At 43.8% G+C, this 14,683-nt stretch overlaps 1 protein-coding gene across 1 annotated transcript in view; it reads left to right on the top strand.

The window, feature by feature from the left end:
* LOC137536819 (zinc finger protein 208-like) overlaps positions 1-14,683 on the top strand; it is a 75,810-nt gene that overhangs the window by 16,911 nt on the left and 44,216 nt on the right. The window contains 1 exon segment of the mRNA XM_068259015.1: positions 6,109-7,069. Within this exon segment, the coding sequence (XP_068115116.1) occupies positions 6,202-7,069 (868 nt within the window). The 5' untranslated portion in view covers positions 6,109-6,201.

Below are 14,683 nucleotides of genomic sequence, written 5' to 3'. Positions count from 1 at the left end.
CAATACCACATGTGTGGCACTTTTGTGCACCCTAACTGCGCTAAAGGGCCCAAAGTCCAATGAGTACCTTTAGGATTTCACAGGTCATTTTGCGGAATTTGATTTCCAGACTACTCCTCACGGTTTAGGGCCCCTAAAATGCCAGGGCAGTATAGGAACCCCACAAATGACCCCATTTTAGAAAGAAGACACCCCAAGGTATTCCGTTAGGAGTATGGTGAGTTCATAGAAAATTTTATTTTTTGTCACAAGTTAGTGGAAAATGACACTTTGTGAAAAAAACAATAAAAAATCAATTTTCCGCTAACTTTTGACAAAAAAAAAAAATTTCTATGAACTCGCCATACTCCTAACGGAATACCTTGGGGTGTCTTCTTTCTAAAATGGGGTCATTTGTGGGGTTCCTATACTGCCCTGGCATTTTAGGGGCCCTAAACCGTGAGGAGTAGTCTGGAAATCAAATTCCGCAAAATGACCTGTGAAATCCTAAAGGTACTCATTGGACTTTGGGCCCTTTAGCGCAGTTAGGGTGCACAAAAGTGCCACACATGTGGTATTGCCGTACTCGGGAGAAGTAGTACAATGTGTTTTGGGGTGTATTTTTACACATACCCATGCTGGGTGGGAGAAATACCTCTGTAAATGACAATCTTTTGATTTTTTTACACACAATTGTCCATTTACAGAGTTATTTCTCCCACCCAGCATGGGTATGTGTAAAAATACACCCCAAAACACATTATACTACTTCTTCTGAGTACGGCAATACCACATGTGTGGCACTTTTTTGCAGCCTAACTGCGCTAAGGGGTCCAAAGTCCAATGAGCACCTTTAGGCTTTACAGGGGTGCTTACAATTTAGCACCCCCAAAATGTCAGGACAGTAAACACACCCCACAAATGACCCCATTTTGGAAAGTAGACCCTTCAAGGTATTCAGAGAGGGGCATGGTGAGTCTGTGGCAGATTTCATTTTTTTTTGTCGCAAGTTAGAAGAAATGGAAACTTTTTTTTTTTTTTTTTTTCTCACAAAGTGTCATTTTCCGCTTACTTGTGACAAAAAATAATATCTTCTATGAACTCACTATGCCTCTCAGTGAATACTTTGGGATGTCTTCTTTCCAAAATGGGGTCATTTGGGGGGTATTTATACTATCCTGGAATTCTAGCCCCTCATGAAACATGACAGGGGGTCAGAAAAGTCATAGATGCTTGAAAATGGGAAAATTCACTTTTTGCACCATAGTTTGTAAACGCTATAACTTTTACCCAAACCAATAAATATACGCTGAATGGGTTTTTTTTAATCAAAAACATGTTTGTCCACATTTTTCGCGCTGCATGTATACAGAAATTTTACTTTATTTGAAAACTGTCAGCACAGAAAGTTAAAAAAATCATTTTTTTGCCAAAATTCATGTCTTTTTTGCTGAATATAATAAAAAGTAAAAATCGCAGGAGCAATTAAATAGCACCAAAAGAAAGCTTTATTAGTGACAAGAAAAGGAGCCAAAATTCATTTAGGTGGTAGGTTGTATGAGCGAGCAATAAACCGTGAAAGCTGCAGTGGTCTGAATGTAAAAAAAGTGGCCGGTCCTTAAGGGGTAGAAAGCCCTAGGTCCTTAAGTGGTTAACAAGCACACTTACAGCTGACAAGAGGAATCAGCACTGCCTATTGGAAGGGATCTTCCTTTTATAGGCACTGCTGTTTATTGAACTTGAATTTGGCACCCTACACATGCATCCCTGTGTCTGCAGGATGCCACGCAGGTGCACAGAGAGTCTCCAGTGTAGCCACAGCCGCACGCCGTGGAAGTGACGGGCGCATTGCACGGACTTCCGTACCAGGACCCAAACCAGCCGCAGACACCTCTGGGATGCCATACCGCCTTACCAGCCCAGTAGCTGCCGTACCTGGATCGGAGCAAGGCTAGGTGAGGCTTACAACAAATCTATCAGCTCATCAAACAAATTACAAGCTTCTCCATGATTTCTCCTAGACATGACCATCACTAGCAGTGTGTTGGCGCGCACACATTGGGCTCACATGTTAAAGGACTACAGCCTGTAGCATGGATCGGGGGGTTGGCCCTAGAGCTGCGCAGCCGCACTCGCGGCTATGCGGACTGCGCAACCGCGGCTAGCTCCGGCGGCCATCTTTGTGCAGGGTCGGGAGCCTTTCGGGGGGCTATTGAGTGGCGGGGACCCGGCGGAACGGGCGGCGTCCTCTGTGCCTTCCAAAGTGATGCAGGTATCTAACTTTTTTTTTCTTTTCTAAATTTGGCCTCGGAAGTCCTTTAATGAAGGGGCAGATTTGTGGGTTATGCTTGGTACACAACAACATACAATTTTCTGGCAGATTTGCCTGCCAGATCAATTATTTCCAACATGTCCAATCTGAATTTTGATTGATTTTTAGATTTTTCCAATCGTTTTTTAAAATTGTTTTTCTGATCGATTTTCCGATTGATTTTCGTTGATCAAAATTGATTAAAAAAAGATTTAAAAAATCAGGAAATTAAAAATCAATCGAAATTCAGATCAGACATGTTGTAAATAATCGATCTGGCAGGTAAATCTGCCAGAAAACTGTATGGTGTGTACCTAGCATTACTTTGTTGCCTGGGTTACATCGCATGCCAGTGCAAATGCTCTGCGACTTAAAGGGGAACTGAAGTAAGAGTGATATGGTGGCTTCCATATTTATCTCCTTTTAAACAATACCAGTTGCCTGGCTGTCCTGCTGATCTATTTGGCTATTATAGTGTCTGAATAACACCAGAAACAAGCATACAGTTAATCTTGTCAGATATAACAATAGTGTCAGAAACACCTGATCTGCTGAATGCTTGTTCAGGGGCTATGGCTAAAAGTGTTAGAAGCAGAGGATCAGCAGGATAGCCAGGCAACTGGTATTGCTTAAAAGTAAATAAATATGGCAGCCTCCACATCTCTCTCAATTCAGTTAAGCTATCACAGGCAACTAACTGATGTGTAATGCTGGTTTAAATACTCACAACAGCCAATGAGAAAGAGACACTCCATTAGCCAGCCAATGGAGCATGCAGTCTGCCACTAGTGATTAATTCTGTGCAATAGTCAGTTACTTTCTGGTTCAATGATGGTCCCAGAGAGCATACGCTGAGCATCTAACATGCCCATGTCGCCTAGCAACAATGGACGAAGCCCATCTGCACGCCAAGAGCCGATCACATGCTTGGCTCCCAGAACCCACTGACACATAGCTGGCACCAGGCTGAGGAGAGCTCTTGACAGTAACACATTGCAACGTCCCACTGTGAAACTAGCCTAAAATACATTAGCGTATTAAAGTATACCTGAAGTGAGAGGGATGTGGAGGCTGTCATATGTATTTCTTCTTTTTTTAACCACTTGAGGACCGTAGGCTTACACCACCTAGTAACCAGGCTATTTTTCACTAATTAGGCCACTGCAGCTTTAAGTGCTTGCTGCAGGGCCGTACAACTTGGCACATAAGTGATCCCCCCCTTTTCTGCCCACCAACAGAGCTTTCTGTTGGTGGGCTCTGATCTCTGCTGGGATGTTTGTTTGTTCTTTTTGTTTATTTATGATTTATTTTTAAATAAATGTCACTATTTTATATTTATTTATTTTTTTATGCCCACTTTTCCTCCCCCCACTACCCAATGACAGTGTTCTGCTGTCATAGGCTTCAGCCTATGAGAGCTGATCACTTTTGTGCTGCCAGAGGGGACAGCCGAGTGACACAGCTGTCCCCAGTACAGCACTGCCTTAGATCGCAGCGCCGTACATTTTAAATAGCGGAGCTCCGTCATTCAAGCGGAGATGTGTGCGGATTGGCTGTGAATCACAGTCGTTGTCGTGTCTGCTTGAGGGAGGTAAGCCCACCACTTCCGCCTTCATTTTTGCCATTTGAGTTGGTTTTTAAGCTCATTTAATCTAATTTTATACTTTTGGCGCCTCTGTTCATTGTATACAATTTCGAGTCCACCCCAGTGTTCTCCCCAGAAATTTTTTTCCAGCCGGGTGGCATGAAAAAGTAGCCGGGTGGGGCAATATGAGAGAATGCAGGGCCAGTGCATCTGTGCGCAACTCTGCTTATAGCATAGGAGGAGGTGTGCCGATGACAGCCGGGTGCTCACCAAAAGTAGCCGGGTGGAGCACCCGGCTAAAAGAACCTGGGGAGAGCACTGCACCCTTGGTGGAGGGTTGCTACCCTTTTTATCTGTCTACAGAGAGCGACTTCTTAATCCTGAGTGGGGTCAGGATAACCTCCCCACCTGCCTTTACAGTGGTTGCCTGCTGGTGACCCTGACTTGTGAGTATCTAGCAATACGAATTTATTGCCACCTTATCCAGTATGTATTACACTATTGGGGCTCTTGGTGTTCCTTGGTTTTATCTCTTAACAGCATGTAAAGAACAGGTAGGTGACCACCTGCCATATCATAGTATAATGCAATATTAAACAATACCACTTGCCTGGCTGTCCTAATAATCTTTTCGGCATACAAAAGTCACACACCGGAAACAAGCATGTGACTAGCGCAATCAGACTTCAATCAGAGCAGCTTATCTGCATGCTTTTTTTAAATCTACCGGATGGCTTAAGTATTAAGGGTGCGTACACACCTTTGAGTAAAGTCACTCGTTGGGGATCAGGACGACGCGTGTGGCTGAAGACGCGTTCTGTTGCTATGTTTTGGAGGGGGAATGATGAAGAGGTGTGTGCATGATGTCATGCAGGAACAAAAGGATCGTCTGTCATGCGGGGTAAGTTGATCCACCAGGTCAGTGATCAGCAAACTTGGCTCTCCAGCTGTTAAGGAACTACAAGTCGCACAATGCATTTGCCTTTATGAATCATGACTATGGCTGTCAGAGTCCCGCAATGCATTGTGGGACTTGTAGTTCCTTAACAGCTAGAGAGCCAGCTTTGCAGATCACTGCCCCAGGTAAATCACTTGCAGGTAGCCAGTCGGGGATCGGGGGCTAGTGTACACATGCATGACTATCGACTTAGGTTGTGATCATTGACTGCCTCAACTGACTTTAATCAAGCATGTGTACATAGCTTTAGATGTAGAGAATCAGCAGCCAGGCGATCTGCAGCTGACCGGTTTCTCTACCAACTCACATTCCTACTTGTGACTGCTGATCCTTCCATCTCTAGGTATGTGATTACTTGATTATTTTATCTGAAGGCATTTGACTTCTTGATTCTTTAATTTTGAAACGCATGGCTATGTAACTGTTTAGTAGGGCATGACTACTTAAAGGGACACTGTAGGGGGGTCAGGGGAAAATGAGTTGAAGTTACCCAGGGCTTCTAATGGTCACCCACAGACATCCTGTGCCCACGCAGCCACTCACCGATGCTTCGTCCTCGCCTCTGGTTCACTTCTGGAATTTCAGACTTTAAAGTCTGAAAACCACTGTGCCTGCGTTGCCGTGTCCTCACTCCCGCTGATGGCGCCAGGAGCGTACTGCGCAGGCCCAGCATGGTCTGTGCCTGCGCCGTGCGCTCCTGGTGACATCAGGGGAAGCGAGGACACGGCAACGCAGGCGCAGTGGTTTTCAGACTTTAAAGTCTGAAATTCCAGAAGTGAACCGGAGGAGGGGCCGGAGCATCGGTGAGTGGCTGCGCGGGCACAGGATGCCTGCAGGGGACCATTAGAAGCCCCGGGTAACTTCAATTCATTTTCCCCCGCCCCCCCCCTACAGTATCCCTTTAAGTCATGTATCTGGAGACACAGTGCTAATACATTCTGGTGGTGGTATCTGGGGTACTCAACTGCTTAATTCTGGTCTCTGGGGGCCACATAGCTGTCTGATAAATGGTAGAGTGGCCTGCAGATAATTGCTAGATTTACTATATGGCAGTATAATTAATTGCAGTCTCCCATTGCCTATTGGACTGAGATCTTCCAACTTCCCTGGGCACCCTTTCAACCAATAAACAAGTGGGGGATTACATGTATGGCTCTGCTTCAGGTCCTGTGTGGTCTCTGGTTCTGTTTAGGAGGATTTATATATATTTATTTTGTACTGTGTATGTTGTTATCTGAGTTCAAATTTAAATTATCTCTAATTTCTTGCATTTAGGGTGGAGAACTGATACATGTAAACACTGTGGGTAAAGAGGAAGAAGAAGAGATGTATGTGAGGAGTGATCAGTAGTCTATGCAGAAGGGTGACATGATGGGAAAATATAAAGAGGAAGAAGAAAAAACATATGTAAGGAGTGATCAGAAGTGTGTGGAGGAGGGTGACATTATGAGGACAATTAAAAAGGAAGAAAAAGAGATGTATGTGAGGAGTGATCTGCAATGTATGAAGGAGGGTGACATAATGAGGACAATTAAAGAGGAAGAAAAAGAGACATATGTGAGGAGTGATCAGCAGTCTATGGAGGAGGGTGACATGATGGGGACAATTAAAAAGGATGAAGAAGAGATGTATGTGAGGACTGATCAGCAGTCCATGGAGGAGGGGGACATGATGGGGACAATTAAAGAGGAAGAAGAAGAGACGTATGTGAGGAGGGATCAGCAGGCCAGGGAGGAGGATGACATGATGAGGACAATTAAAAAGGAAGAAGAGACTTATGTGAGGAGTGGTCATCTGTCTGTGGAGGAAGGTGGCATGATGAGGTCAATTAAAGAGGAAGGAGAAGAGACATATGGGAGGAGTGATCATCTGTCTGTAGAGGAGGATGATGTGATGGAAACAATTAAAGAGGAGGAAGAAGAGGAAACAGATGTGAGTGGTGATGAGCTGCCTGCGGAGGAGGATGACACAAGGACAATTAAAGAGGAAGAAGAAGAGACGTATGTGAGGGGTGATCAGCAGTCTATGGAGGAAGGTGATATGATGAGAACAATTAAAGAGGAAGAAGAAGAGACGTATGTGAGGGGTGATCAGCTGTCTGTGGAGGAGGGTGACTTGATGGGAACAAGTAAAGAGGAAGAAGAGGAGACATATGTAAGGTGTGATAAGCGGTCTATAGAGGAGGGTGAAATGATGACAAGTAAAGAGGAGGACACTCTTACAGAGGGCAGGACAGGTTAGTAATCAGCAGTAAATCTAGAATAAATTTGTATTTTTATTGTTATGACTGTGTCACTGCTCACAGACTGGCCACATTAGGGGTTATGCTACACACTCAAGTTAGATTTTTGTTATATTAGCCACTTGACCACTGAGAGGTTTTACCCCTTGAGCACCAGAGCAATTTTCACCTTTCAGCGCTCCTTCCATTCATTCGTCTATAACTTTATTATTACTTATCGTAATGAAATAAACTATATCTTGTTTTTTTCGCCACCAATTAGGCTTTCTTTAAGTAGGACATTATGCCAAGAATTATTTTATTCTAAATGTGTTTTAATGGGAAAATAGGAAAAAACGTGGGAAAGAAATTATTATTTTTCAGTTTTCGGCCATTATAGTGTTTAAATAATGCATGCTACTGTAATTAAAACCCATGAAATGTATTTGCCCATTTGTCCCGGTTATAAAACCGTTTAAATTATGTCCCTATCACAATGTTTGACTCCAATATTTTATTTGGAAATAAAGGTGCATGTTTTTCTGTTTTGCGTCCATCCCTAATTACAAACCCATAGTTTATAAAGTAACAGTGTTATACCCTCTTGACATAAATATTTAAAAAGTTCTGTCCCTAAGGTAACTATTTTTTTTTATTGTGTGTGTATATATATATATATATATATATATATATATATATATATATATATATATATATATATATATATATATATATATATATATATATATATATATATATATATATATATATATATATTTAATTACAAAAAAAAAATTGGGGAGTGTGGGAGGTAATGAGTTAATTTATATTGTAAATATAATGTATTTGTATATGAGAAATGCTTTAGGATGTAGTTTTACTATTTGGCCACAAGATGGCCACAGTGATTTTTTGTTAATGCGACCTGCAAGCGTCCGGACGCATACAGGAAGCACAATGAGGCTGGGGAAATCACAATGATCGCGCTGCTTCTCATAGAAGCAGCTGATCATTGCAGGGGCTTAGATCAACGAACGGGAATGGATTTTCCCGTTCATTGATCTCCGGGCGAGTGGGCGGCGGCGTGCACAAGCGGCGGGAGTGCGTGCACGAGCGAGCGGGAGCGTGGACAGCGGCGGTAGCGCGGAAGGTACGGATATCTCCGACCCTGGGGGTGAAAGGATGGAAAAAGGGGGGTGAAGGGATGGAAAAAGGGACGGAGAGATCCGTACCAGCGGGGGTAAAGTGGTTAAACCATGGCTCTTGATTGTATTTGGTGACAGCTTACTCACAATAACAGTACGGACACCCTGCTGGCTTTGGCGTACCCTGTTCTGTTCTGTAGAGAGGGGAGGTGATGGATGAGTAAGAATGATGCTACATCTCGCAGCACAAATATAATGCTGATCATGAAAGGACTTTCCAACTCTGAGAGTCACTAAATTGCCTCATGTAGCTATAATCACCGATTTATTTTTTTATTTTTTTTCACCCAATAGAAATCTGCCATGTTTGTGGTTTTAAATTAGTTCTACCAGTTTGTAATAAACAAATATGCTATGAATATCAATCAAGTTGTTAGGTGTGTTGTCAAAACTAGCACCCAAATAAACTGCTTCAGACACAGAGCATTGTACATCAAATGTGCTGTCACCGTCATCCTGTTGCTTCAGTGCTAGTGTAAGTGCTTCATGTGGCAGAATCTGTGTGAAACATGTATTTAGAAAAAGGCACTGAAGGAGAACTAAAATGGGCTACACAGGCAGGGAAGTTTCTAGGTTAAATTGCAACCAGGGTGAGGGTGTAAAAATTGCGTCCCCCCCCCCCCCCCAAGGTAAATTGATAGCCAGCTATAGGTCCCCCCAGTAAAGGTAACCAGGAATTGATGCCCCAGTAAATGGTAAAATAGAAAGGTAATACCGCTCACCACACCAGCCAAGAGCAGGACCACAGGCAGCCAAGCCACTTAGTCTCTGAAATGAAGGAGGAAGGTCCGCTCAACCAGCTGGTTAAAAGTCCAATTTTTATTGAAAAAACAGCATACTGGACAAGGCAATTAGCTCACACAGGCATCTGATTGGTGATGTGAGTAATTACTCCCCTTCATCAATCCTTCCCAGAGATGACAGCAGCTGGTGCGCGTACGCAGGAGCGGTCGCACATGTCAGGGCGCACACAGAGCACAACAGCGGCGGAATTTACCTACGCCCCTGATCCGCTGATTAAGGTAATAGGGGCGTACTTATGCGTGTGTGAAATCCTGAAGTGGTTAATATGCATGTGAAGAGGGTATATTACAAACATTTTTTTAAATTATAAGCTTTTACATAGTGGTGGATGCAAAACTGCAAAAATGCACCTTTTATTTCCGAATAAAATATTGGCGCTATACATTGTGATAGGGACATAATTTAAATGATGTAATAACCGGGACAAATGGGCAAATAAAATACATAGGCTTTAATTATGGTAGCATGTATTATTTTAAAGCTATAACGGGCGAAAACTGAGAAATAATTAATTTTTTCCATTTTTTTCTTAATATTCCTGTGAAAATGCATTTAGAAAAAAATAATTCTTAGCAAAATGTACCACCCAAAGAAAGCCTAATTTGTGGCGGAAAAAAACAAGATATAGATCAATTAATTGTGATAAGTCGTGGAAAAGTTATTGGCGAATTAATGGAAGGTGAAAATTGCTCGGATGCATAAGGTGAAAAATGCCCACGGGCTGAAATGGTTAAAGGGAACCTGAAATGAAAAGCGTCTCGGGTTCCATTCCTACCTGGCGCTTCCTCAAGCCTCCTTGAGGCTGTTCGGTCCATCGTCGTCTCCCTGGGTGGCTCCTGTCCCCCGCTGTACAACCTGGTAGATTGGATGAGTTGCACTTCGCCATGCATGATGCTTTTCGTCCCAGGTGCGCTTCAGGGCCCTTTTACACTGGGGCGGTGTGTTGCTGTAAATTTACCGCACCACGCCCCTGGGCAATGAAAGTCTGTAGGGGAGTTCACACTCCCCACGTTGTGGTACGCTGCGCTGGAAGTGCCCTAAGTAACGTGTTTCCAAACTTACGATACCACGTGGCTCCTGTGGTGATCTTCCTCACACCAGAAGTCATGTAAGTCTATGGCAATGCGCCTGTCTTTAAAAAACCCGCTGCAGTTTTTAGTGTCATTTTAGAAATACGCTTCCGCGCACATCATCGTTTGCCCAAAAGGAAGTGAGAGTCACTTCCTGTTGGCCGGATGCCAGACAGGGATTACCGTGTACTAATGCGATAGTCCTTGAAGGCCTGTTTTTTGGTGGTGTGGTGCAGTGCGTGGGCCGCACCACTGCCGCCAAACTGCAGTGTGTAGCCGGCCTCAAGGTCTCAGGTACACTTTTTAAAGAAAGCTCTCAATATGCTGCTGTTACCTCTACTCAGAGTGTTGTGCCTGATGCTGAGTATTTAGGGGATGGGTAGTTATATATTTCCTACCCCCTGGCATGGATGGTCATGCTTGGATGGGTCCTGGCTCTGGTGGGAATGTTAACCACCCTTCTTTTGCTCTCATTTTTCTCAGTACATTTGCTTTTTTTCTCTCTCTTGTCTGTTTTCTTCTTGTCTAGCGGGGTCCCGGTTGATTTACTGGGGTCTGTTACATGCAGTTGTACTTAGGATGTATGTTCCCTTATGGGCACTGGTCCACCCAGTTTGAATCCTGCTGTGCTATCACAACCCCTCTGTAGTTGCAACTGATTTACGGCTTAAAAGTATTTCCTTCTGATGGTCTTATGCTGGGTACACACAATACATTTTTCCCATTCGATTCTTCGCTCTATCGTTTTTTCCGCTCGATTCTCCACTCGATTCTATTATCTTCCGCTCGTTTTTTAAAACCTTTTTCCATTTACCTATATGAGAAATCGAGTGGTAAAATGATCGAGAGGAATGTACCACTGAATGAATTATTAAACACCACAATTATTGTAGTCAAAATATCAAAGTTTTTATTATATAACAAGACTAAAAAGATTAAATAATCCTTATTTATTCCCACAAGCTAACCCATAACCACCCCTCATAAAAACAAATTCCCCTCATCATGGCAATGAGCCCCCCACACATAACGCAGATGTCGCCCACAGCTAAGCTGCCTCTCTTCAACCTTTGTCCTATTGGAATACTTATTATGTTTCCATAGGTAGCAATGTTTATTCTTGCATATCCAATATGGAGACATTGTTGTATCTTTACTTTTCCTGTCTACTTGTTGTATGATTACTGTAAAAAAAAATTATATTCTACAAATAATCATGAAAAAACACATTAGGCAGTGTTTCCCCCATAAAAAAGAGTTGCCCTTTAATGTTTTCTGTCCGCTTCCAGATAGTGTTCCCCAATATCCCTGGTGTCAGTGGTGGCACCTGAAAAAAAAATATGTACCACCTGACAGGTGACTCCTCTCTCGACCTCCAGCGTTGCTCCCTGATCGTCATTGCTCCAAGTCTGGCTGCAAATCTCCCATGCTAACTGGCAGTGCAGGGCTACTGAAAAATGGTGCCTGGAGCCCAGCACTGGAGACACAAATAGATTTCTCTGGATCATTCAGAAGTGCTTTGGCAAACGGAAGATGGGCCTGTACATGTGCTCTGGAGCATGGGGACCATGCAGGCTTTGCGAGATTTGAGTCCTTCACTGTGTCAGGTTTTACCAATTGTTTTCTTGGTGACTGGGGTCCCAGCTGTCTTTTGAACATTGACAAGTTCCTTCTGAATAGTTCTGAGCTGCTTTTGTCATTATTCTCATGATCGCTTCAATGATCCTGCATAGAGCCCCAAACTGAGGGAGATTGATAGTAATTTTTTGTTTCTTCCCGTTGCAAATTATTCCAACTGTTATCACCTTCTCACTAAACTGCTTGGTGATAGTCTTGTAGTCCTGTCTAGCCTTGTGCAGGTTTACAATCGTGTCCCTACAGTGTTCTCCCCAGGCTCTTTTAGCCGGGTGCTCCGCCCGGCTAGATTTGGTGATCACCCGGCTGTCATCGGCTCACCTCCTATGCTGTAAGCAGAGTTGCCTTGCATTTTCATCTCGCCTCACCCGGCTGCTTTTTCATGCCACCCGGCTGGAAAAAAATTCTGGGGAGAACACTGCCCTAACATCATTGCACAACTCTTTGGTCCTGGCCGTGGGGGCTAGTTTGGAATCTTATTTATTTATTTATTTATTTTATTTAAGTATTTATATAGCGCCGACATATTATGCAGCGCTGTACATTGTCTTGTCACTAACTGTCCCTCAGAGGGGCTCACAATCTAGTCCCTACCATAGTCATATGTATGTATCGTGTAGTGCATGCCTGGTCTAGGGTTTTGTTTTTGTTTTTTTGGGGAGGGGAAGCCAATTAACTTATCTGTATGTTTTTGGGATGTGGGAGGAAACCTGAGTGACCGAGGGAAACCCACGAGAACATGCAAACTCCTTGCAGATGTTGTCTTGGCTAAGATTCGAACCGGGAACCCAGCACTTGCAAGGCGAGAGCACTAACCACTACGCCACCGTGCTGCGCTTGATTGATTGATGAATTGCTTCTGTAGACCGAGGTCTTTTAATAATGCAGGTCCTGTAACAAGCTAGGATTAGCAACACTCCCTTAGGGCTTGTTCACACCTAGAGCGTTTTTGTTTTTTTTTAAGCGCCAGCGATTTTGAAAATCGCCCTAAAAGCGCTTGTGCAATGATTCCCTATGAAAGTGTTCACATATGAGTATTTTGATTGCGACCCACCCACAAAGCGCTGCCTGTACCATTTTTGGGCTGATTTGACTATAATAAAAGGTATAGGGCAGGGGTCTGCAACCTTTAAGACATAAAGAGCCACTTGGACCTGTTTCCGAAAAGAGAAAAAAACTGGGAGCCGCAAAACCATTATAAAACAAATCTAACACTGCATATATTGTTTCTTACCTTAATGCTATATACAGGATCATGCAGTTAGCTGTCAATCTGAAGAAATATGACCCCCATATGCACAAATCGTTAGCAGATATGACCCCCATATGCACAAATCGTTAGCAGATATGACCCCCATATGCACAAATCGTTAGCAGATATGACCCCCATATGCACAAATCGTTAGCAGATATGAACCCCATATGCACAAATCGTTAGCAGATCTGACCCCCATATGCACAAATCGTTAGCAGATCTGACCCCCATATGCACAAATCATTAGCAGATATGACCCCCATATGCACAAATCATTAGCAGATATGACCCCCCATATGCACAAATCGTTAGCAGATATGACCCCCATATGCACAAATTGTTAGCAGATATGACCCCCATATGCACAAATCGTTAGCAGATATGACCCCCATATGCACAAATCGTTAGCAGATATGACCCCCATATGCACAAATCGTTAGCAGATATGACCCCCATATGCACAAATCGTTAGCAGATATGACCCCCATATGCACAAATCATTAGCAGATCTGACCCCAATATGCACAATCCTTCAGCAAGATCTGAAAAGAAAAACCCATTTACTCACCCAGTCAGAAGACCTCCTGTCACGATCTCCTCCTGTCCCGACCTCCGGTCCCGACCTCCTTGTGACGCACAACTCCCGCGATCCTCTTCCTTCCCGACGTCACGTCCTGCCTGCATTACACTGCAGGGCTACGGGAAAATGGCCGCCCGAAGCCCTGCACTGCACCGGTCCGGCGGCCTCTCTGATAGGCTGCCGGCCAGCGACAGCACACGCGCGGCGCAGCCACTGACACCGGAGCCGTGGCTGAGCTGGCTGACATGCGCGGCGCAGCCACTGACACCGGAGCCGCGGCGAAGGTGAAAAAGGGCCGCATGCGGCTCTGGATCCGCGGGTTGCCTACCCCTGGTATAGGGAAATCGCAAAGTGCTTGAAAAAGCGCTTTGTATTACGATTTCCCCAGCGCTTTCATTAATAAATACATTAAATACATTGCATTTATTCATTTCGGGGTGACGTCAGGAAGTGAAAATAAAAATTGTTCTGCAAAAGCGCTTATAAAGCATAGGGAAAGGCGATTTTTAAAAATCACAAAAAATTGCTCAGTGCTTGAAATAGCGCTGGTATCTGATAATGTGAACATGGCCTTAGTGATTGTTCATGCTACATGAGCTTTTCTAAGCGCTTTGTGATATTAGAAGCTCTTACTATTGTTATCCTAGGTGTGTGTTCTCACTGGAAGGATGTGATGTTGTAAAAATCCCCCATAGCATTGCATTAGCAAGAGCTTTTTAAAATCACTAGTGCTTAAAAAGCTCTTGTAATGTGAACAAGCCTTTAGGGCTGAGCCACATTGCTGAGTGATTTGTGATCTGCTGTGTTTGTGTTTTGAAAAGCACACTTCCATTGATTTCAATGAGAATCGCTGCAAAATTCCTCCAGAAGATTTGCCACAATTTTTTAAAAATTGCTATGAATTTGCAGCGATTCTAATTCTAGTCAATGGGGGGGGGGGGGGGGGGGGTCAAAACACAAATTAAGCGTGGATGGATCGCCAAGCACTCAGCAGTGTGGCTCAACCTTTAGGCTGTAGACACACTATGATCACTGTGGCCTGGTGCACACCAAAAACCGCTAGCAGATCCGCAAAATGCT

The sequence above is a fragment of the Hyperolius riggenbachi genome, chromosome 10 (assembly GCF_040937935.1).
Source record: "Hyperolius riggenbachi isolate aHypRig1 chromosome 10, aHypRig1.pri, whole genome shotgun sequence".
Taxonomy (NCBI): Eukaryota; Metazoa; Chordata; class Amphibia; order Anura; family Hyperoliidae; genus Hyperolius; species Hyperolius riggenbachi.
Note: the sequence above shows the minus strand (reverse complement) of the source record. Positions and strands in the feature narration are given on the sequence as shown.